At 29.0% G+C, this 26,002-nt stretch overlaps 1 protein-coding gene across 3 annotated transcripts in view; it reads right to left on the bottom strand.

Annotated features, from left to right (window-relative positions):
• Positions 1–4,566: 4,566 nt before the first annotated feature.
• Positions 4,567–26,002, bottom strand: part of LOC123275313 (LIM/homeobox protein Lhx9-like) — a 209,919-nt gene continuing 188,483 nt past the window's right edge. For all 3 annotated transcript variants that reach the window (XM_044743347.1, XM_044743348.1, XM_044743350.1), the window contains 2 exons: positions 6,139–6,282; positions 4,567–5,303 (listed from right to left, as the gene is read on the bottom strand). In XM_044743347.1, the coding sequence (XP_044599282.1) occupies positions 5,147–5,303; positions 6,139–6,282 (301 nt within the window). In that variant the 3' untranslated portion in view covers positions 4,567–5,146. The remainder of the gene's footprint in view (positions 5,304–6,138; positions 6,283–26,002) is intronic.

The raw sequence follows: 26,002 nt of genomic DNA, 5'->3' as shown, positions 1-26,002 counted from the left end.
TAATTGTCATTATTTATTAACAATTACAATTGTAAGTATCAATAGTGGTGGTAATTTCACTGTTATTTATTTATTACAGTCATTAGGCTGCAGTGACACTAATAAAAACTTATATTCATATTCATTGTTATGAATTATAAATATTATTCATGATGATCATTGCATTGCATTTACATTAACCCTGTTCTCATATTTGTTTATTCGAGTGTCGATAGTTCCCGTCCTGAGATCGGTTTTATTTTTTTAAATAAACAAAATAATTTTATAAATCAGTTATTATGATGATAAAATAACCCGATAGTGTCATGGATACATTTTGTTTTAATTAGTGATAAGTTTTATTTTACTAATTCAACTCATCACTGTTTATTTTGTTATTTAACTTTATATTTACTTCAAATTGACTTTCTTTGATAATAATTAGTATTTTATACGCGAGTTATCTTGTCCGTTGCTTATTTATCATTATGCTTAATATATGTAATAATTTATCTGTATTATTGCTTGCGGAATCGCATATTTTCAAAAAAATATTCAAGGGATCTATTAAGTACATGTTTAATTTTGTAAGAAAAAAAGTACCAGACATTCTACAAATTTTTTATTAAAAAAAGATTTTTTTAAAACTGAATTATTTTATTTATTTGGAAATTTTAAATGTTGGCTCTGTAAAATTAAAGAAATTCTTCAAGTGTCTGTTACTCAAAGTTTCATAATTTTTTTGGCGGTCCAGAGAGATCAAATGTAAGAGATATAAATATTTTTTTAAGAAACAACTAACCGCAGGAAAATAAGCGACGGTGAGCAAGGATAAGATTGTAGGGGAGTGTGTGAAAAAGTAATAATAATAATAGTAGTAATACTAATAATAATAGTAAAAATAGTAATAATATTAAAAAAAAAAATAATAATAATAAACGTAAAACCGTTACTGTAACCTCGACCGCGGAAACAAGGGACGCCTAACGAGCTTAGTCTCTGTTCGCGCTCGCCCAAGCAAAAGGACCGATGATTTTGAAAGAAAAATAATTTTCTAAGAGCCCCCGGTTTACTCATTTAGATGTTTTTCACTTTTTTAATGTTATTTAACTTTATTTAGATTCCGTAATTCATTTTTATGATAAACTGGGAGGCTTAGTTTTTGTTTATTTTATTTATTGTACTTATTATCGAAACAGATTATTAATAAAATGATCTTGAGGTTTTTAACACACCTGCCTGTCGGTGTTGTAATTTGGAATGGTAATCATTCGAGTCATTTGGTACTTCCGCAGCTGGTCGCATTAAACATGCAGCCCTTACCTACATGTATTTATAATTTATACCTGAAGGCTATTCTGGCTCGTTAACATGCACTGGATTTTGATTATTATCGAGCACCAAAAATATTATTCATTGTTAAATTAAACGGACGAACAACTCAGTATCGACTTTGATGGATTTTATTAATCGGGAGTGAAAAATTTTTCGTTATTTTGTCTTTTGTAAAAAAGTTTTTTCAATTTTTTAAGAAAAATAATCTTTAAAATTAATAAAATTTTTTTAATTCTAATTATTGCAATAGATGAAAAATAATTATTGTGTAAAAACTCAAGAAATATTTCTTATATAAGTCATATTAATTTTTATTCTGGAAAAAAAAAAAAACTTGATTTAAGTAGAAAAATTCTTGAACTGAAAAATTTTTCTTCTGAATGAAGTTAATTATTTTTTCAAATCAACAAAAAGAAATTATATAAAAAAAAATTTCTTTGAGAAAAAGGTAATACAAATATTTAAATTTTCAACGAAAAATTTTTCACCGCGAATCAAAAAAAGTAAACAGTTTATTTATTTATTTATTTTAAGTAGCAGATAATAGGTCTGTCTAGGAACGGGAATGAGAACAAGAACAAGAACGAGAACAACAATAAAAAAAAATAATAAAAGTGAGCAAATATGTTTAAAAGAACACTCTGTTCTTTAGTTAATTGAGCAACAATCACGAGAAGGTACTTCCGCCTTAGATTCTTTAATTTCTCACAAACAAGGTAAGGATTTGTTTTTAAAAACCACGGATTAAGTGTTTGCTCTCGCGTATAGTTTATTAAACATGTGTAATGACAAGTGCGTCAAGTGTCTAATCACGTGCGGATCCAAGTAAAAATATAAGTACTCTTTTTAATTGTTTTATTAGATTTACAGTGCTCCTGGTTTCATTTATTTATTTGCATTTTCCCATTGTATCACCAAGAAAAGAGTTTATTTATATTTTAAATTTAATAACTCTAGAACTCTAGTTCATTATTATTTTAAGCGTCAAATTATAACTGTTTTTTTAAATAAACTATTTCCTCAGTGATTTACAAATTATCCACAGTCAATGGGTCATCAAAATGATGGCAACGTATTCATCAATCATAACTTTATTTATTTACTCATTCATTAATTTATTTCGTTATTTATTATAAGCGTAATGACTCGAGTCTTACGTCAATCATCACTAGTAGTTTAACTATTTCGTACGAGTAATAATTATTGTACTTTTTACAAGTGTTAAAAGCTTGGTACCAAGTAAACCAATTCACACGCATGTAATATAATTATTCGTACTCGATAGTTACATTAATTTTTGTAACAAATATTAAAGAAATACCCCGTAATGCATATTTAGCTGTATTTAATTTTCAGAAAATTAATTATTGATTGATAATTAATATAAAATTTTATGAACTGAATTTTTTGAATACTGAAAAAAAAAATTAACTTGATTCTACACGGAGAAAATTTTATAGTAGAGTTTACTATCTAGTTATGGTAAAATCTATTAACTGAATTCGATAGTAGTAAATATTATTTAAATAATTATGTAAGCCATCTGAATTGTAGTAGTTACCATCCTGATGGTTACTACTACTATTATGATGGTAATCAGTAATAATAGCTATTATTATTTTAACTAGTTACTACTATTATCAAAATCGTAATTCCTAATATAAACTGATGGTTACAGTTACCATCAGTAATAATAATAGCTACTATCTAAGCTAGTAAAAAATATTTAAAAAATTAAAAATTTGCGTTAGCGTGGATGCATTTCTGAATTAACTAAAAGCAGTTGTAGCGCAGTGTAGTACACAAAAAATTGGGGTTAAATTCGGATTGAATGTATATTTAAATTTTTATTTGTCTAAAACAAATTTCAACGCCAAATTTTTCAAAAAAAAATTTGAAATTCCCAAACAAATAAAAATTTTCAATAAAATTCAAATTTCGAAAAAATTAAAATTTCAAAAAAAAAATTTTAATCTTACAAAAAATTTTTAAAAAACGTAATTTTCAAAAAATCTAAGATTCTCAAAAAAAAAAAATTTTAATACAATGAAGCTTTAAACTAATTATTAATCATAATTATCTAATTATTTAAATTAAAATTTTCCATTTAACTATTGCAATTAAAGAGAGCATACTCTTTGCTCCAGTTGATGGTATCGTATTTTGAAATGCACCGAATCAGCTTGACTACATGTAATTTTTCTTCTGCATTGAATTAAATGATATTCTTAAAGCTAGCAGATGAAATAAACTCATTGACCTGTTCAAGTTATGCATTCTGTTGAAGAAATTCAATGCACAAATTATCAAAACTAGCAACCTGCAGTTCTTATGTGACTGCCAAGAATTGCGAACTATAATAAATAAAATTTTGCTTAATTGTATAATGATTTTCGTTAAAGTGTACTTTACTTGCTTAACTATTGACATTTATAAAGATATAAGCTCATCCCGATATTATAATCATAACGAGCTTTCATTTGAGGAGTACCCACTTGCATTTTTGATATATTTTTCATATATAAATATGTATAATATATATATAAATATATAAAAAATTTATGTGGGTACTCAAATGAAAGGTCTCGATGAGTGTAACATCGGGATGAGCTTATATCTTTAAAAATGTCAATAGTTCACAAGATACAAGGTCATTTCTTAATTATTGATATTTTTAAAGATGTAAGATCATACTGATGTTACACTCATCAAGAGCTTTCATTTGAGTACCCACATGCTTTTTTATATATTTTTCATATATATATATATATATATATATATATATATATATATATATATATATATATGAAATACTGATGTGGGTACTCAAATGAAAGGTCTCGATGAGTGTAATGTCGGGATGAGCTTATATCTGTAAAAATGTCAATAATTCACAAGATATAAGGTCATTTATTAATTATGAATTACAATTATCATTTTCGATAGTAAGAGTTAATATTTTCGTATAATAAATACTACTATTAATTTTTCTCCGTGTAGACAATTAAACTCTACAAAATGATTTTTTTAGTTAAAGAACTTTTCTTTTTTAATTAAAAACATGATGAATTCAATTTTTACTAAAAAAATTAATTTTCATACAACAATACGTCTAAATAAAAATACTTGGAATTTTTTTACCGACACTACGAAATTTTCTTTAATGAAATATTACAAAAAATATTTTCACATGGTCTTTATTAATATTTTTCAGCGTATTAATATTTTTATTTAGTCACCAGGTTTTTTCACATTACAAGTAAAGTGTTTGTTGATAAAATTTTATCACACACTTTTTTAATTAATTTAATTTTATTAATTAATTAATTAATTAATTAATTTATGAATAATAATAATAATCTTTACCTATTGAACAATCAACTTATTCACTGAGTCACTCACAGTAAACAGAGTAATTATAGGAATAACCACTTTAGTTAAGTCCGATAAAAGGAATTCAGTCACAAGGCTCACCCCAGTGAACCCACTCCTGGTAAGAAGGCTGCTGATGCTGAAGGTGATGATGGAGCGGTGGCTGATGGTGATGAGCCAGGCCTAGCAGGCCCATACCCATCGGCGGCGGCTGATGTGGCTGGTGGTGATGGTGGTGGTGGTGGTAGTGCTGATGACCCGGCGGTGGCGGCGAGTAGGGTTCACCCCCGACGCCCACATCCACGACGTCCACTTGGCTAGGTTGATGCACGAGTCCTGACGGAGATGCCTGGACCGCGGCTCCCTGGACCGAGGTTGACGACGGAGATTGGGCGGCTGGCGACGCGGCGAGAGGCGCCATTGGCTGAACCTTCTTCGGGCGACCAACCGGGTTGCCGCCTCATTCGCGGCTCCGTCTCGGCCGACCGACCTTGGCCTTCCTTTGGGTATTGCTCCCGTTGCCGGTGACTCCTGCCGTCACCGCAGATACGTTTGACGACTTTACTGCTTTGTGCCAGTCGGCCTCGCAAATTGGGTAACCGGAGAGCAAACAGTATCTAGGGAAAAAAAATAAATCGGTTAATTGGAAATTTTAATTGAAATTTTTTTATGAGTTTTATAATTTTTTAAAATAACTAAAAATATTTTTTTCTAAGTATTAATTTTTTTAAATCATTTCAGAGCACACTGCTATTATTTTTCTTTTTATTTGCTACATAAAAAAAAATTAACTTGATTCAAAAAAAATGTTTTTGAACTAAAGATTAATAAAAATATTATACATAAAGACTTTAAATATATAGCAACATATTAAAGTCTTTAAATATAAAAAATAAGCTTAATAAAAAAGAAATATTTAAGTGGATAGCTTCAATTGATCTTTAAATCATGTTTTTACATTTTTTGTTTCATATTATGCTCTTTTGTATCTTCACTTTAAAATGATACTTGTGCTTTTAGTATTAAGTTTTGATAGTTTTGCTTCTCCAGATCTATGTACAGGTGTTTTTTGTAACACCTCTATAGGTGCATACTTTGTATAGTATATACTATTTTTGTGTCCTGGTATTAATAAATAAATAAATAAATAAAATAAATAAATAAAATAGACGATTTTATTACTTTAAGAATTTTTTTTTTCTAAATTCTTCTTTCAAAATATTATTATTCGTGGTTCAAAAGTATAAAAATACTATTTTTGAATTTTTAACGTAATTGAAACTATTTAAAATAAATTTTTGTTCCTAAAATTTTTACAATAAATTACATGTCAAAATTCCGATTTTTTAAAACTAATTACTCAAAAACTCTTCAAAAAATTAAAAAAATCAGCTTTTTCCTTTACGCTGTCTTAATGTCCGATCAATCTTAATATAAATTAAAGATACTTACTTGTCGCCGGTCATCAATTGAATCCCGCATTTATTGCAAGTGAAACATTTTGTATGAAACACTAGATTGCTATTCACTTTCATCACCATTTCATTCGCTGGAATTGGATTTTGACATTGTTGACAAGTACCTGCGTTGAATAATCTGAAACAAATAAATTTCAACAATTTAGTTAAAAGTAAATAATATTTTATAAAAATTGGAATTTTTAATAATAATAACTAGAAAATTATACATATAAGTATTTTATAAGCCCATAAAATTTTTTCAGAAATAATAACACCTCATTATAATAATATATTTATCCAGTGAGCCATAAAATTTTTTTCAAAAAAAAACAATTAGCGGACCTGCACCGCTGTATCTATATCAGCTGTAGACCTCGTCGAAAAGTAATAATTGAATGGTAATATTTACTCACATCGACATATATACAGTGTCTAGGATAATTGAAAGCAAGTGAATGTATGGTTATTTATAATAAGGTGTTGTAAATCCGCCTTTTAATTGGAAGTCACGGTGGAGATAAAGACTAGGGAGTAGTGGTTGGTTCTGCGGCTGCGAGTGCTGCTATCAAGATTCCAGTGGGGCGCGAGCAAGACGCCTGTTCCATTTCTGGATCAAGGTAGTTGTTAGTTGTTACTGTTTATTCCAAGGCACTGGTTTAAGCAATATATACATCTACATCTACATCTACGCTTATATATTTAACTTTAACTTGTATCGAGCTGGAGAGGGCACCAGTGTTAAAAAGTCGTAGTAGGGGTTAATTATTTATTCGCACTGATTCGTGGAGACGGTGATTTTAGTTGCCTTAGACGGGTAACTTAATGAGCAAGATCGATCAGCTCATATTTATATCGTCACGATTAATGTCTACTTATTTTTAAATCATAAATGGAAATGGCTAGAAATAATTATTATTCTCACGTTACTATTTATTTAACTTCAACCTCGAGGGATAAATATTTACAAATGTTCGGTTAATGATTCCGGGATTTATATTAATTTTCTCATTAAATAAAATTTATAGAAGTAGAAATATCCAGCTGAGTCTATTAATCAGTATTTTTAGAATTAATTAATGCACTAAAATAAAATTACGTGATAATTGATTGATTGAGACGATTAAAAAGTTTGATGTGAAGCTCGTTTACCTGACAGGTTCGTATTCATGAATTTATATCTATATCTATATTTATTTATATATATAAATATAAATATGGAGTAAGTATATTAATATAGTAGAAGGAACTACATAGAGTACCAAACTGGTTTTAATTACTCGCTTAATCTGCAAGAGTTGTTAGTTCTTAGTTAGCTGGTTTACGAGCTTCTTCATTCGTTACTTCTTGCGCGGCAACGGGTAACGTTTTGTGTGCCAACAAGTTCGATAATGAAGACTAAATATATATTTAAATGTACAAAGGAACTCTTAATAATGCTACCAGACTATACTTTAAGATGGCTTTATTATAATTATCAACTTTTTATTTTTAAAACGGATAAAAAAATATTAGCAAATATTTTTTTCAGCTTTAATTTATTTAATTAAGCTCATTAATTTTTGCTTAAATTGGGCCATTAAAATAGAGAGTTGTATTCAATATTTAAATTTTAAATGAATACCAAATCACTGATAATCCCCAGAGATAAAACGGGAAAGTTAAATTTAATATTATAAATATTTTTGACTTTTACTGAGTAACTGGATTGCTACATTTTTAATGGAAAAGTAATGCATTATAATTGGTAGTTTTATATTTAGTATGAAAATTAAATTTATACTAATAGAGGAAATCATAAACATTTTTAAATTGCATGCATTAAGATTGATTAATTTCAAAATGTTTTTAGTCATTTATAAAAAATTTTTTTTTGAGATAAAAATTTTTAATTCATTAATCGAAAGATTGATTTTTTGTAAATACTATTTTTGAGTAAATTGGACTTAAATTTACTGAAAAATTGGTCGATAATTGTCAAAATAAAAGGGATAATTAAATTTAAACATTTAAACTGGCGAGCAAATATGAGTTCGTTTGAAAATAAATCCAAAATAACTGCCGTGTATTTATTTATTTATGTTTCCATGTGTGCATATGTGTATATATGCAGTTAACGTGAATGTACAGCCGTCAATAGTACAGTGGATGTTTACCAAACGACAACGTGCTTGGGAAGTGCATCCCATAGAGCTGGATGTTTATGTAGCAATTAGTTGCGTGCGATACTTGGTATTCGAGACTCGATTCAGACATTCACCAGTTAATAGCAGCTTTACGGGAAATTGTCAACTACTTGTAATATAATTTTACAATACAAAACAATATATTGGTACTGTACTATACTATCCCGCGCTCGAGAATAAGCAGTGCGATATTAATTGGTCAATTGATTGGCAATAAATTAAATTTTCATCAATAAATAAATTATTTATCTTACCACCATTACAATAACGTAAACATAGTAACATAGTATAGTATAGTATAAAGTGTTTATAGGAAATTATTTAAATGCGATTTATCGACGTTGTTTATTAATGAGATAATTACGCAACAACCACACAGGAATGAATGGACAAATGTGCACATGTGTGTAAACATACAAACTATATCGATGAGGAAGGACACAAAACAGTACAGGATGAAAAGGACAAACGAGGAAAACCATATAAAAGATATATAATCGAGAGTGGCCCACTGATTGGATTCGCGGTTTCTCGTTATTAATTTAATCATTCTCTGACAGTTGTATAATTAAGTTGCTAATTGATCCGTCGAGGATTCGATGTAAACCGGACAAACTCATCATCCGCCGATTATTTATCATCTCACTTCGTTTATTACTACAATCATTATTTTTTATTATACATATTAACCCTTCAGATTTTACAACCATCAAGATGCTCCATTTTTATCCAGCTCTGTTATAATACGCACTACATAATTATTATCTCAATTTTTTTTAGAAATTCGTAAGTCACTTAACATATCGTATTAAATAATAATTGGTTTAGTAATTAATTAAATTAAAAATCAATAAAATATAAACTCCTCAGAGGAATCAAAAAATTATTTCTATTACAAAATTTAATTCTCTTATAAGGAGAAGATTTAACGATCATGCGCCACCTGTCGAAGAGTTTCAATATTATTTTTAGTCAAAAGAATTATATCAGGACATATGTGACTTTATCAGAACGTTTATGGTCTTAGCAAAAAATTTTTCTCGAATGAAGAAAATTTGAAGAAAAAAAAATTATTTTTTATCATTGAAAAAATTATCAAGAAATAAATCAAGTCTTGTTAATCATACGATTGCACGAAATTGACGATCAATTATAGTATTAATTATAATTACAACACCAACAATAATAACTCAGTGGCCTGGAACCGAGGTAATTACGGGTATGAATTATTTCTAGTCAACCAGTGATCAATTAATAAAATATAATTGGTATAGCGTTTTATTATCAACAGTTTGAATGTTGATTGGCGAAGTGTGTTGTTAAGTAGATTATAAGTTATAAGTAAATGAAAAAATAAAATAAACTAATACTAATTCTAATAACTAATAATGAGAAGGGAGTGTGTAGTTATCTGAGATGGAAAGCTAAAAGGGGATTGAGAGAGCTTACAATGTAAAGAGAGAGGTCTCGAACGTGGCCCCGTGCAATTACCAGCCGCCATCTGTTCTATCCGTTCTACTTCATCGGCGAGACGTCGGCTTCTAATTAGTAATTACGAAGAAATCAAAAATAGAGCAACGAAGATAGTTTATACCCACTCGTTCTTTCTTTTAATACTATCTATTTTGCTCTATAGCAAACTATCTGCCTTATTCTCAACTACATTAATATCTTCGCGCTTCGCCGGGTCTATTTCTCCGGCTATTATTTTGCCTTTACTTGTTTTGTTTTATCGTTTGATTAAAAGAAATAATTTATAAGTTGTAAGATAAGAATTAATGGTTATTATAAATTAATTAATTTTTATTTACAATTTCAAAAGTCATTATCCACGTGAGATTTCAATGTATTAATTAATACAGGACAATAATGTGTTGCACTGCATCAAGGACAGTCAAAGAAATATCAATTCGATTATCAACTAATGTTAGTGCGGGTAAATGGAAATAGAACGCCTACAATCAGATAATTAGTTTGACGGTAATAGTCAAAGCCAAAGAGACAGAGCTTTATACCGCGGATGTTTATGTAACTGTGCAAGCACCACACCAGCAGTTATTTAACTAATACTTAGCTCAAACTATCTATCGAACTCGCGTGAGCACCGGAATATGGCGCGCTTTATTAGATATCAAGCTCTACCATCGCCCCGATGCCTCTCATTGATTATTCTAATTTATTATTTTTACCGATTCTAATAGAGGTTTTTTTTTCATTTGTTTAATTAAGAGCATACGAAGAATAATTGCAAAATAGCTCTGTTGAAATTTTTTAATTAAACTCGTAGGATATATTTTGTAATTATTTAATTGAATTTTATTTTTAGATCTGGTTGTGTAATTAAACTTTAGATGCATAAAAGCAATTGGAAATTTTGGTATATTTATCATTATTGGCAATAAATTTAATATAGTTGAATTGTTTTTTAAATTACGTACTTAAATGAATAAATTATAATTCTAAAAAAGTTTAAGGTTAAATTGTATTGAAAAGGAGTAAGATTCTCAGATATTAATTTTATTCCCGATGAGACTGTAGTACCAACAAGTTAAATTGAAGTTGAACGATCCTATAATGAGGTGCTGCGTTCTGGAAAATGAGTTTTGACTTAACGACAAATTGCCTTGAGTTATTTTTTTTGTTTTACTTTTATTTGTAAATTATTTTTTAGTTTTTCGAGCCCGGTTTTTTCAATTACTTTTTTACTTAAAACTCGCCACCCTCACTTACACTTCTTCGTGCTCGCCAGTTACAGCTCCACCCACCGGTCTGTCTTTTTGCGGTGAGAAAGACCCGAGAGCTCTAATATAGATGATCAATTTAAAAACCCCGACGTTTCCAATAACCATTTAATTCAGTTAATCAAAATTCTTATTAAAGTGCAACATACATCTACAATTTTCCTCGTTCAATAAAATAATAATAACAATAATAAAAAAATAAAAGTTTAAATAATAATAATAATTGTAAAAAATCCCTTGTTTTTATTTCTACCATCAAATAGTTTTTTAAATTTAATTGGTTTTGTTTTTAATTAATACACTGTACACTGAAATAATTATCCATAAAGTTGAAAGAATACGTAGGAAGAAATTCAATAATAGAGTATTAATTAAATTAATTGATGAAATGAAAAAATAATTGAATTTTTATAATGAAATATTGTTCTCAAGTTATTTATATCGAATTACTCGATAATTAACTCGGGGCTAATGAGTGTCAGTATTGATTGATCAGATCTATTAACTTGAAATTAATTAAAATTTCGATGATTACCTCTCGTCTTTCCAATTAAATATTTCCTCCGCTCGGTGAATCAGAGTGGATACTAATACAAACAATTCGAAATTCCGAGTTCAGAGTTGCTTACAATATAAATATCCTGAAAGGTATATATTTTTTTGTTTAAATGAAACGAGTGCCGTTTTTTTAATTATAATAATTGGTGAAAAAAGTTGCGGAACATTCGCTTTGAAAGTCGCTTTAAATAGTTAATTAATCTACATACATTAGTCCATAATCATCATATGTCTACATCAAAACGGACAAGTACGTGTAATACGTTGTACGTCGGAAAATATGAGCTTAATTAAATGGATTAATTAAGTTAAATTGTTGATGGTTGATGTTCAATTCTGTGAAATCATGTAATTATAATAAAACGTTTCAAAAGTTATACACTCGAGTTTTACGTATTTTTATATTTAATTAATTACTTATATTATATGTAATGTTTACATTTACGTATACGTACGTGGATGTAAATTAATCAGCTTTTATATTACATGCAACACAAAAATTTGTTTTAAATTTTAAATTTATCCAAATTAAAAAAATCCTTTTTTGATTTTTTAAAAATAAAATTTGTACTTAGTTTTGAATTTTTATTTATTTTATATTAAAATTGATGGTTGATTTTGAAAAAAAAAAAATAATAACTGAGATTTTAATTTTAAGGTGAGTAATTTAAAAACTTAAAAAAATAGTGTAGGCATTGAGAGTATGGTAGAAGTGAGAGGATGAGAAATAAAACCGGTCGTGGTTGTATTTCTTCATTGACCCCCTTGTGCCCTTTGAGATGAACTCGGTTCGATACGATCTGCACCGGAGCCATGTAATTGTTGATGAAGAGTGTAAAAATCGTAATTAGGTTCGTCGAGCTTAGCAACAAATATTGTAAGGCAAGGCGAGTGAGAAAATGTAAGAAAATAAAAGTATTAAATTAAATAAATAGATGGAAAAAAATGTTGAGAGTTAAAAAATAGCGAGTGTTCACCTGCGTAGTCCTCGCTAGCGGGGACGTTAAAAATGAGATTCCCGCTTCTCTTAAACTCATCCGCGTGCACCATCAACAATATAATTACTTATTGGCAATAACTAAATGGAAGGTGAGAGGGATACAAAATAAAAGCTGCCGAGGTGGGAGAAGGGGGTGGGATATGTATAAAAGGAAGATAATGAAAAATAAATAAAATAATAATAAATAAAGAAAAGAATGAGTGGAAGAATTAAGGAAGAACAAAAAATAATAAAAGGACCAACGGCCTCTCAGATGCCATGCCGCCGGGGTGGTACTACGTCCCCGACGACGTTAAAACCCAACTCTGTTGAAAACTAATCGAGATATATTAATTGCAGTATATACTTCACTTATATTACTTTTCACGAGCTCGCGCTCACGTTCGCCTGACTATTATTGCAAATCGTTCACTTCGATATAATCTTATACAATAAAATATATATAAAGGTTATTTTTTTTTTATTTTTATAATAGTCCAAATTTTTAAATGTCATGAATTTTTTTTTAGTATTATTTTTGTCAATTCATTAATTTTTAAATTAGGAAAAAAATTTTTTTAATAGTTAAATAAAATATTTGATCTTGACCTTAATTATAGCTACACAGAAAAAAAAATTTACTTGAATCAAGTAAATAATTTTGAAGAATTTAGTCTTCTTGACGTGAGTAGAAAATTTCTTAAACTAGAAAATTTTTCTTGGTTTAAATAAATTTTATCTTATTCAAGAACTTTCCGTCTTGATTTAAGACAATGAAACTCTTCAAAATTATTTTTCTTAGTTCAAGAATTTTTCTCTTGATTTAAGTTAATTTTTTTTTTTAAGTACGTAATTTTAATACTCGGGATTTATTTCTATTATATATAATATTCGATAAATTGGGTTGACATCGTCACGTATGAAATTTGAATTTTAGTTGAGAAACTTGGATACAGTACGTGATATATCTCTTGTAGGTCATGTTATAATCAAGTTCAACAGATGTAGAATTGTGAATTGTGTTTCATTATTACGCTATAAATTACACTTACAATCATACGCGTAATAATAAATGATAACATATTCATTTGAAATTGAAGATCTCATTCCATTGATTTTACTCATTGCTACACTCAATTATTAAAAGTAAAAAATACATAATTAATGTACAATTACTTATATTAATATCTATATATATGAAGGATAATATCATGAAATTGTGTCTTGATTATACTTGTCCGTCATATATGTTGTATATATGTGCATGCAGTTGTATCTAGCAATTTATCTTTGTCCTTATGCGTTACTTAATCAGTCGTATTCCATTTTGATTAATCTGTTATTTTAATCGAGTAATTTAATTCACGCGGAAAAATTAATTAAAAATACATACCCACAGCTTTAATGAAATTAACTTTTTATTTTTTTATTTATTATCAATGCTATTAATTTTTTTATTATTATTGAATAACAGTAATTTATTTCCAATAGACTTTTTTAATAGAACAAAAGTAAAAAAATGTAAATAGTGAATGATACGAGGATTTATGTTTGTAGGCAATTTAGTCGGACGTAACAGTTTGTCAAATAGAGGCAAGCGAGCGAGTAAGCAAGTAAATAAGTAAATAAGTAAGTAAGTAAGTAATAAACATGAGGAAGTAAGCGGTGTTGGAGCAATTTTGCTGGAATGAAGCAAAGAGCTTGAGCGTCAATCAACCCAAACGGATGTAATCCATGTCACGCAAGGACAAATTAAAACTTAGTTGCTTTGCAATTTCATCAAACCAAGTAGAGACAAAGTGAAACGATACAATAATAGTGAAACGGCAGGATCAGTTCAGCGAGGGAGTTGAAGGTAGGAGGTCGGAGCAATTTTCTTGAGCGGTTTCAACCCTCCTACCTATTTGTGTGTGTCAGTGTTTGTTTCCACCGTCGCGTGTCCTAAGTAAGTGAATTGTTTTTGGGATTTTCGGTGGATGTGTCTCGATTGTTGTCACTGTATCTTATTAAGGAGGTATATATGTTCTCTACTGAAATTTCTAAGCTCTAAATTGCTCTTTTGTACAATGACCATCGTTAACTTTGTTTAGGATCTGGGTAAATTTGTCTCTAGTCTTTTGTTGGTAAATTAAATGCTTCAAATTAATGTTTATGGAGATTATATTTATTTTATGAAAATTTATTATTATTTTTCAAAAGATTGTTTAAATTATTAGAAATATTAAGAAATTCTTATAAAAAATAAAATTTTTTAAAAATATTTCATATGAAAATTTAATTTATTCTGTTCAAAATGTTTTGTCATTTTTTTTTCAATTATTACTAAGTTTGTAAATAATAATTTTGTGGTAACCCAATTAATTTTTTTATCAATTAACAAAATATAAAGTTGAAAGATAAATGGATAATTAGTAATTATAATCAGTTCTTTACACTTAAAATTTAATAAATTTAGGAGCACTACTTAAGGATCAATGTTAGAAAAATAAACTAACAAAACAATAAATATCTAAAATAAAAATAAAAAAGTTTTATATTTTAAGTATATCAGAGCAAATTGTATAAACTTATAGCACAAAGTATCTCTCTATTGTACAGCCAACAAAACTTTCTAAACGATACGGTAATAACAATAATAACTTTTGTAACTCTCAGGGCGGTACCGGCGTAACCCGGTTGGAAAATGCGAAAAGAGATAAATAGATAGCGGCAGAACGGGAGATAAAAGAAGAACTTAGAGAGCGAGATAGGAGGAAAAAGGAGCAAGCAGGACTCACGCGCGCGTAAATTGAACGTCCAAGTTGTATTTATATGATAATAAGCGGGTTTAAACTGTACCCGGTGTACGTAAACTCGGTACTTAAATACCAGTCGATTACCGGAACCGTTCGCTGTACTGATGCGTTTCTGGAGGACGGAGGCCCGCACTCGGTAAGCTACTAGAAAATCCTCTTTTTATCCGTCTACACGCTTCAGGTGTATTAATATCGTCTATTATCCGGCAGTTATGGATAGGACCAACGATATTTACATATTTACAGGAGCCTCAACTTTTACCAAGTTTCAGTTAATCTACTCCCTTCTATTCGCCCTATTTTTACTCTCTTTGCTCCAAATTTTTCATCTACTACTCCAAACAGAATTAATTTGAAAAAAATACATCTCTCCCTCTTTTCTATTTACCGAAGCAGAAAAATATTTATAAATATTCTCTAGATAATTATCGACAACTTGTATTTGTTATGACAGAGCAAATACTTTTTAATTTGACACGTATTAAAAAGCAAAAGCGAGAAAGAACGAGGGATCACATTATCACAGTGATGCAAAAACGTCGCCCAAGGACATATATACATATATAAATATATATTTAAAGAGGATTGTGCTTAACGAAAGAGCGAGAAAGAGATGAAGGTTGGTTATAATTTTAATGACGGCGTGTCCGCGCAGATTATTAAGAATACGCGTTGCTAGAAACTTTTAACGAGGCGCTGCCTTGTACAGAGACCTGTAGATGGTAGTCGAATATACTATAATATGTATATATGTAGATATGTAGATGTATATATTTATATATATATATATATATATATACATATATATATATATATATATATATATATATATATATATATATATATATATATATATATATATATATATATATATATATATTTAAACGATGACGACAACGCTAGTGAGGAAGAGGTGACGGTAAACCTCCCCTGGGGGTACACTGAAAAATCCAGGGTGGTACTCCCCGGCAGAAGTATTATTATGTATTTTATAATGATCTCACAACAAAATTGCAATTTACAACGGACGACGTTGTCGGACCTGTGCTCTCGGTTTATACTCACTATCAAGCAATCCACGAGTTCTTTTTTTTTTTTTAATTTGTTTAACCTTTTATTATGTTTTTAACTATCATCAAGCGCTGTTATATGCTTTGCGCAAGTTTACATTTATTAAAAGTCGTATTTTATTTTGTAAATTAATTAATTGCAAAAAAAATGAGTTGTTAAAAATTAAAGATAATTTTAATTAAGGTGAATTCGAATTTTTTTATTCTATTTAAAATCAATATGATCGAATTGTTTTGCGTGGGATGTCTTAATCAATGTTTTTACTTGTGTAATTTAATTAGTTATTAAATTTAATAATTAATATATTAACTTGAAACCAATGAGACAAATGTGTGTATTATGGACGGTAGAAAAAGTCTAAGGGCCGAGTATGAACATACATTGGTCGCATTATAAACAGGTCTTCATTAAAATTTAATTTATATTAATAATAATTATTTTTATTAAATATGACAAACTAACAATAATAATTATTATTTAAAAATTAATTTAAGATAGCTTTTTTATATTTTTTATCAAGTTTTTTTTTGCTTCTTTTTGTTGCTGAAATTGTTATTAGCCTTTAATTGCTGCTAGATTGATAAATAAGAGTGAAAGAATATTGCGGACGAAAGAAATATAATGGAGATAGATATAAAAAATGAAAAAATAGCGACCAGCACGTGCTTGGTCGTTGGTTTGGTGGTATATGAAATTAGTTAGTCATGGCACGAACTGATCTTTTCAATTTATCGATCCGTGCAGAGTTTGCACGATCGTTGTGTGTCGACTCTCCGACTTACCAACTACCGCGGGGGTCAGGTGTACTGTGCCGGGTACAGTAGTTAGCCGGCTTTCAAGAGTTCCCAGCAATTCTTTAATCAATAACACACGACACGGATAGATATTTACGAACTGGGTCATAGGTCACGCAATCAATTCTCTTCTTCTTAATAACGATTCACCCCACCGTAATGAATTATGAATTACGATAAAGTACATATTTTAATTTTTTTTAGAGGGATATTTTTTTTTATTAAGTTTAATTTTAGTGTATATTATTTGTAATGAATAATAAGCTTTAAATTAATAATATATAACTTAACTCATTTAATTTATATGTTTTTTTAATTTTATTCAAGTCTTTGAATAAATGAAATTTTCTTATTAAATTTTTGACTAATTTTTAAATTAACGTACGCTGTCATTGTAATTAATAAATTGATGTTATATTTTACACTGTAAACAGCAAAGTCTAGCACTAATCTGTATAATTTATATAAATTGCACCATTAAGATTATCATTTTTTTATTCGTAATACCAAATTATTTAAACTAATGTAAATAAAAATTAAACTCACAAATAGCTTATAATTTTTCTAACAATTAACTAATTATAAAAAAAATTATAGATGCAATTTTTAAAAAATACTTTTATTAGAATAATTAATTTTTTATATCCAATAAAAATCGACCAGGTATTTTGTAATTGCTTTTAACTTTTGTAATTGCTTAATGTAAGTGAAAAAGAAATTTTTTAATTAAATAATTGGAAAAAAGAGCACTTTAATTGACCTCACATTGCGGGTGCAAAGCAGCCTCAGACAAATTGGCCTCGAATAATTGACATTGGATTTAAAAAAACTGGAGCTGAACCTTAACCTAATTCTGAGTTGATTAAAAATGAGTGTTTAGAATTTAATTTGGGGAAAAAATAATAAAGTGAGTATGAGTGGAATTTGAAGTGACCCGACGTGGATTCATTAGGTGGATGGTGGATGCAGGAACCCTCTAGCAGAGACTCGTTGTCGCGTATCAGTTGAAACTATATATCTTGCGGCTGGCACGGAGATAAAGCAGGGTCGTTAGCTTGGTTAGGGGCTGCGACGAGCGACGAAACAGTCAGATAGAGCTCAGCAGAGGGAGTCTAGCTAACGGGCGAGAGACGTCGCTGGAGCTGGAACTCTGGTGGGAGAAATACAACTGGAAACTGGAAGGACGACTATCGGAGGTCGAGGATTATTATGAAGGGAAGAGAACCCCGAGGCAAACGCTGACGAACCTCCGCAAGCTCCAAGCACATCGCGACATAGACACACACGTCTACTTCGTCATCGCACTTCTCTACTCTATTCTACATATTTGAATTTAACGAGCGAAAACGCTTTCACGTCCGATTTCAAAGAACTTAGTTTTCGTCGATCCACAATCCAGACAAATTTACTACACATATTTGTGTTATATGCATGTGAATCCTTCTCACTGTGTCTACACATTTCTTTGCGAATTTTGTTTCCGTTTTAAGAAATAGAATTTTTTCTTTTTGATTTGAAAATAAAATATGTAAATTATTTTAATAATTCAATTCAAAATTTTGTTTAGCTAAAATAAAAATTTAATAAAAGTTTGGAAAATCCAAATGAGCATGCCTTAAACGCTCATGTCATACACAAATTATTTAGATAGTAACAAAAATTATTCGTTTTTTTGTTTGAATTTTCCCGCCAGTAGAATTATCCCCTCTGCAGGTTGAGCTAAAGAAAATTTTTAACAGATGATAAAACAGTTAGTAATTATACTATCATGTATGTATAGTTTTTGCTTGTTTGTATAGTTATTTAAATCCTGTTTTATGGAAAATAATATACATATATATATTTACATATGTATATGGCTGCCGAAATCGCAGAAAAAGTCACCGAACTGACAGTCGAAAAAAATTAACCGTATCGAAAGGGAATAATTCTGACACGCAATTTTCACAGGGGTTTTGACAAACTTCCTAAGGATTAAAACAAAAAAAAATTAAATCGTGAAAATAATTTTTGACAAAGTTGTGGTGTTATCAAGCCCACACGGAGAAAAAAATTTTGCTATAGGAACTCTATAGTAGTTAGTTGTAAAAAGTTCCAGTAGGTTAACGTATTCTTATGGTAACAATACTGTTTGGCTCCTGCAACTCTTCATCGTTGAGCTCTGAGAGCTAAACGTTATTTACCTCTCACAACTCTACAGGATCGTTCTGAGACTATAACAAATTTTTGGCAGTCTGATTAATAATTTTTTTTACGATTTAGCATTGATAATTTAATAAATAAATGCGACAGAACGAATTTATATTGCCAACAATAATTGTATATGACAAATAAGAATAGTATTATAATAGAAATAAAATAATAATAGAACTTATATTATAAATAAAAATTATTTGTAAAATAAAAATATGGTCGTCACAAATTTATCTTATTTTCTTGATTATATTAATAAATATTGGACATAAAATCACTACCGTATATGCACAAGAAAAGATAAATAAACGAAAACAAATTTTATTTTGTGTTAAATGGGGTCTTTTGAATGTATTCCGATAACTTATTACTTATCACAATATGTTCAACTAATAAGTTAAATTAACAGTCACTGCAAATGAACCTTGAGAAAACAACAAATACAAAACTGTTCTAACGAAATTCAATTTGACAAAAAAAAAAAACCTATTTCCTTAAATAAATAAACTGGAAACTTAATTGTCCTTATATATTTTTAATAATATGGATGAGTAACAAAATAGTTCTGTTTGTCATTTTAGAAGGTTATGAAATATGTCAGCGCACTCCACTACTGCGCAACGTAGAGCGCTCCCAACTATACCGTTTGGCTCTGAGAACAATCCCGTAGAGCTCTGAGAGCTCAACAACATTGAGTTATCAGAACTAAATAACATTATGTTACTGTAACTCTACAACGAATAGTAAACCGTGTATAGTTGTGGTAACTCTACAGTTAGGTTACCAGAATGAAATTTTTTTTTCCGTGCAGTGCTCCCGTGAATACCACGTTCTTATTCAATTAATTCATCAGAAAAACGAGTTTTTTTCTGAGAAATCTTATTTAATCGATGAGAAAACTTTTTTAACGTGTTCTATAGTTATTATTATTATTTATCTCAATATATTTTTTATCTATAATTTTTTTCCATTAAATTATGAAAATCACGTTTTAATCGAAATCACGATTTTTAAGCGAGAGTAGAGCATACCTGCGCGCTTCGCGCTTAAGGCATGCAATAATTACAAATATTAATTTTAATTTTAGACTAAAAAAATTGAACATTTAAATTTTAAGCTAAATATTGAAATTTTTATTTAAGCATCTTTAAAAAAAAATTATTTTTCAATTAAGAAATTAATTTTGAAATCTGGGTTAGCAAAATTTAGATAATTGTTTAAAAATTAATTATATAATAAAGATAAATAAAAACAAAGATAGAGAAAAAGCTATCTAAATGCTTATCGTTAGTCTAACACGCCACCCTATTAGTACTCACCGCAGTGTCTCACGCATTGGTCATTTCGAACCCACTAGACTATTTTCGAGATAACGCACGTGGGCATACTGGTACCTAACAGATAGGGCCAACTAAACCACAATCACCGAGGGATACCTTTTATTGCCTCAAAGTGAATTATCACTAATGAAAACTAATAAATTATTTATTTAACGATATTGTAAATATTAAATAATAACCGGTATCCATCACAGTACTTCAGGACTAAACAAATTAATAAATAAGTATAACATAATATGATAAAATTTAATATCTAAAATAAAAAAAGAATATTGAGTATTAAGAATGTTTATTAAACAAAATAACCAAAAAGACAGACTGCTCGTTCAAGAGATATCGCTCAATCTACATATAATTAACAGAAAGAAAATTTACATTAAAAACCCCCGGAGCCAAAAACCAGGATCGTTATTTTTATTCTCCGGCTAATTTAAATATACTTTTAATATAACTCCTTACACATACACCCGAAGTAAATTAAAATATCCAATTTCGCTGTAATTTAACGCTATTAAATATTATTGGAAGAGCGATTCAACTACGTATGTTTTATCTGACATTTAACCATTAAAATAAAAATCTACTTCTCAACTCGATACTTAATCTTTTTTATATAATACATTTTTATTATTTATTTTTTTTTTTTAATAATTTATAAATTATCAATTTAGATTCAGATTAGATTTAAATTTTCTCAGTACAACCACTCGACTTTTTTGAATGCCCATGTTAAATATTATTAAAATATATGAATGCATAACGTTTAGAGTCTATACGTCATAGCTCATAACATACGCAGAGCTCTGGTGTGCCAATGGCGTAATGCATCAAGCGGGCATTAAATAATCGTCCAATCAACGTTCGAGGAACTCCAAAGTCTTTAGAGAGCAATCTGCATGTTAAGAGGACGTTAATGCCTTTTCACCTAGCCGCCCGTTTCTCATAACAATTCACAATCTCTTTACCTCCTATTTATACACAAATAAATATGTACATTTATGCATACATTAATTAAACTTTAATCTTATAGAGTTTACTAATTATTTTTCTAGCCAAACATCTATTTTAAACAAAGTAACGCTAATGAGAATTCAAAAATAATACTTTTTAATTATTTTTTTCGTACAGGTTTGTAACTTACTTTATTTAATTTAATTTCTCAAATTTTGTTCTAGATTTAAACACGTTTGGAGTTTTAATTTTCAATGCTTCAATTAATTTTTAATTAATCTTAAAAATATTTATAATTGTTATTAACAAAATAAATATTTAAATAAAATATTGTAATAAATTATTTTGAAATTTTTGAACGTCTGTAAAATAATTAAATAAGAATTTATCGTCTGTAATATTAAGTGAAGGACGGAAAAAAAATTTGTGCGATTCAAAGAATCTTAAATTTAATAATTGTGTAAAAAATATAATAAAACCTTGAAGTAAGTGAATTTATGTAACAAAAAAATGTTATAACAGAAAATGAAATTTTTATCAATACGGAAGAAAATAGAAACTAAAAACTCAAATAAAACTATAAATATAAATTTTATAAAGTCGACTTTCTGACTGTCTGATTGTGCCCTGACCTTTTGCCCGCGAATTAAATTCGGTTTAATACAGGTACACACACAGATGCGTCTCGTTTCATATCCCTGGTAATTGCTTATTAAATTCTTGGGGGTGAAGAGAACCCACTCAGCTGGTACAGAGCTCTCGTCGACGTCACTCTTCTCTTGTATTGCAGCGGGTGGATTTCAGAGTCAGAAGACGCAAGAGAGATAGGGATGGAGTGAAAGATTCACGCGCGATTCTGCTCTGGGGTTGGAATGAGTAAGACGACTCAACTCTTACTCATGCTCTGTAAAATAAGTACAGGGAGAATAGAAGTCGGTATAGAAGGATAGGAAGGAAATAAGGAAAAGGAGCGAGAAAGAAGTTGTGTAAAAAGGGAGAGGGATTCTCGAGTACTGAGAGTACCGAGCTTTGGCTGTCTTGTCCGACAGAATTGTTTTCCTGTTACCGTGAAAATATGCCAAGAGGGATCTTGCCGCGTAATTGGATTATTAATTAGATTGTTAATGAGACAGATTCCATGAGCTGGCTTTGGAGTCTGCAGTGTGTTGTGTTCTTTGTAATGTGCCATTGTATTTTGTGTACGTGTAGACGCATCAACACACCCTTACTGAGGGCTAGACGTAAAGCTGCGGTAACGAAGCGTGAGATGTTATGGAACATCACCCGCAGATTTAAGTTGGTGACTTGCTGATAAATCTCTGATCAATACCCGTAGGTGTTTTGTCTGTTATTTAAACGCCTCTGATGTTAAGTACTTTGAAATAGTATCCAATTATAATTATAATCATAATTTGTTCAATGGTTTATCTTACACGGAGAAAATGAGTATCGGAAATTTAATCAAATTTATTATATTGCGTTACAAAATCCAAAGAGATGTACTCTATGAATATTAAGAAATAGAATGTGGAAATTTATTGGAAAAATGAGAAATAAAATTTTTTTGAGATATATCTTTTCAATTTTAAGAAAAAAAAAAATCTTTTAAGCCAAAAAAATGGATATAAAAAAAATTTTCTGTCATTTTTTAATTTTTTGTTTTAAAAATTGAACTTTTGACTATAAAAATATAAAATTAAAAAAAATTTTCATTTATAAAAATCTGAGTTCAATAATTTATTTTATTTTAAAAATATTTTATCACACAATTTTTAAAGGAGAAAATATAAAAAAAACTTTTTTTTTTATACACCCTTTTGGCTTTAATAATTGACTTCATATAATGTATAGCAATAATTTAATTTCTTGAATAATTTTTACTGCAATGATTTTATTTTTGTCACTAAATGGAAGATTTGAGTGAAAATTTTGAAGAAAACTGCTTTCGATCCATTTTATCATCTAAGAAGCCGAGTGGAGTAAGATAAAGATAAGAGTTGAATAAGAATAAAAAAGTTGGTATATAGACTTGTCAAAACATAGTAACACATGATGACGATGTTGACTCTCAGTAAAACACAGACGGTTGAAACATAAAATTTTTTGAGGCATTGCTAGAGAGCATGGCGGCGGAAGGGCGTCAATCAAGGACTCCGAGAAGTCTGTAAGCTTGAACAGTTTAACCTTGATTCACTGATTGTAAATTCTCCAAGTGATTGAATTGGTGAATTTCATGACTCTCCTGATTTATTCGAATCAACTAACGCGTTTAGTGTGTAATAAATTTTTTTATATACATATTTTCGAATAATTAAGATAACAAATTTCATATCTTTAAATTACTTGTTAACAATTCTAACTTTTATTTTTTTGTATAACAATTTGTGCAAGTAAGTGATGTCTGATTGTTGGTATTGAGTTAGATATGCGGAACGCGACTGTACCAGAAATGCAAGTAAAATAGAATGGAATGGCCATATCCCAACTGAGAATCTCGACGACAAATATAATTCACAGCGCTATTTACTATGCTACTCGCTGGTTCAAAATTAGATTATTATTACAGTTCTCTACCCCTTGCTATCTCTCTTAACTGTATATTCATGTATTTATATCTATATATATTGGAGCAGAGTGGTGCAATGTTGTATGGAATTTTAAAAAATGTATAATAAAATTCTTATCCCTTTGAAAAAATTTTCTTTGATATTAATACAGATAAGAGACAAAGAGGATTGTTATTAAAAATTATTGGGATATTGATGTAAATCAATTTGTTTCTTTGATCAGATATTCGTGACAATTTTTTTTATTCCGCCAAACTATTCATCTATATACTATCTTTATATGCGATGTATTAAATAATTCGACGGTGTAGAAAAAAGTTAGGATAGGATAAAAAATAAAATTGATATAGTTAGTAGTAAAAAAAGTGAGAAAAGCGCTTGCAGCATAATTGAAAGTATGAAACGGTGGAATATTTTTTTTTTGGTTTAATTTTTTGAGCATGCGGTTTGGCAAATTAAAGGCGACGTATTTTTACAAGCAAATGACGTATATTTTACGCATCGAGCGTTCGTTGGAACCGATTGGTTTTTCACGAGTGAACAAAACCCGTCAAAGGGGAATTGGGGGAGTTGATATGGCCTACAAAAAATATAAAACTTTAAATGTTCTAACGTACATCGTTTTAGTGAGCTATCCTGTAAATTGTAATGGGCTTTATTTATTTAAAACACGTGGATGTTTATTAATTTATGAGTTTTATCTAACAGAAAAAAATATAAAGGGCATTTCAATGAATTTAATGACTGCGTTCGTTCTAATAATATTTTGTTCTCCTAACGACGGAATGACAAAGTTTATTTTTCTTTTGGTTAAAAAATTCGTGAGAGTGAAACTTTGAAAAAATATTAACATGTGTCGTTTTATTTTATTTGATTTTTTTTTTTTTTTTTTTTTTTTTTTAGTTTTGTTGTTTTTGTTTTTACGTTCACAAGTGAGTTTTTTTAACGTCTAACTGACGCGCGGATTAAAATTCATGATGTGCAGCGAGCAGCGAATGGTTTTGCGGAGAGAACACACAAGTGAAGATGATAAAAAAATAAATACAAAAACAACGGGTTAACTAAAAAATAAAACCGACACAAGTAAAAACCGTTTGTCGGGTTATTTGTCAACTGGTTGTGTGTAATAGATCCCAAAGAAATTATTTCTTACGGTATTTTTTACGGATTGTAAAAAATTATCGACATAAATAGAATATAATTCCCGTAAATATACTCCTCAGTAAGTTTATTATTTATTATTTTTGTATGCACGTACAAAAATTTTAGATAAACTTTTTTTGCTTCAATTATTCAGATTAAAATTTCCACATTGAATTGAAAAAAATATTTTCCATAAAACAATTCCAACAAAAGATAAAAACTTTTAATTTTTAAAGCTCACAGACAAATAATTATTATTTATAATTATAATTATTATTTAACTCAATGAATAGAACAGTCCAGCTTTCAGGTTTAATATTTGAATGAGTTCACATGGGTGAATCGAGAGTCTTTTTGAAAAGCATTAAAGCGCCCACTGTACGTCATATATATAGGAAAAATTCATTTTATCTGCATACGAAAATCGCGGAAAGATACAGTCAAATAATATTGTATTGTGTCGACTAACGCCCATACGCCTCCGCAAAGGTACCACTGCACATAAATCGCTTTGTGTAATTAATTGGATCCAATTGAATTA

This window comes from Cotesia glomerata, linkage group LG1, assembly GCF_020080835.1.
Source record: "Cotesia glomerata isolate CgM1 linkage group LG1, MPM_Cglom_v2.3, whole genome shotgun sequence".
Classification (NCBI taxonomy): domain Eukaryota; kingdom Metazoa; phylum Arthropoda; class Insecta; order Hymenoptera; family Braconidae; genus Cotesia; species Cotesia glomerata.
The sequence above is the reverse complement of the archived record's forward strand: the minus strand, read 5'-3'. Positions and strand labels throughout refer to the sequence as shown.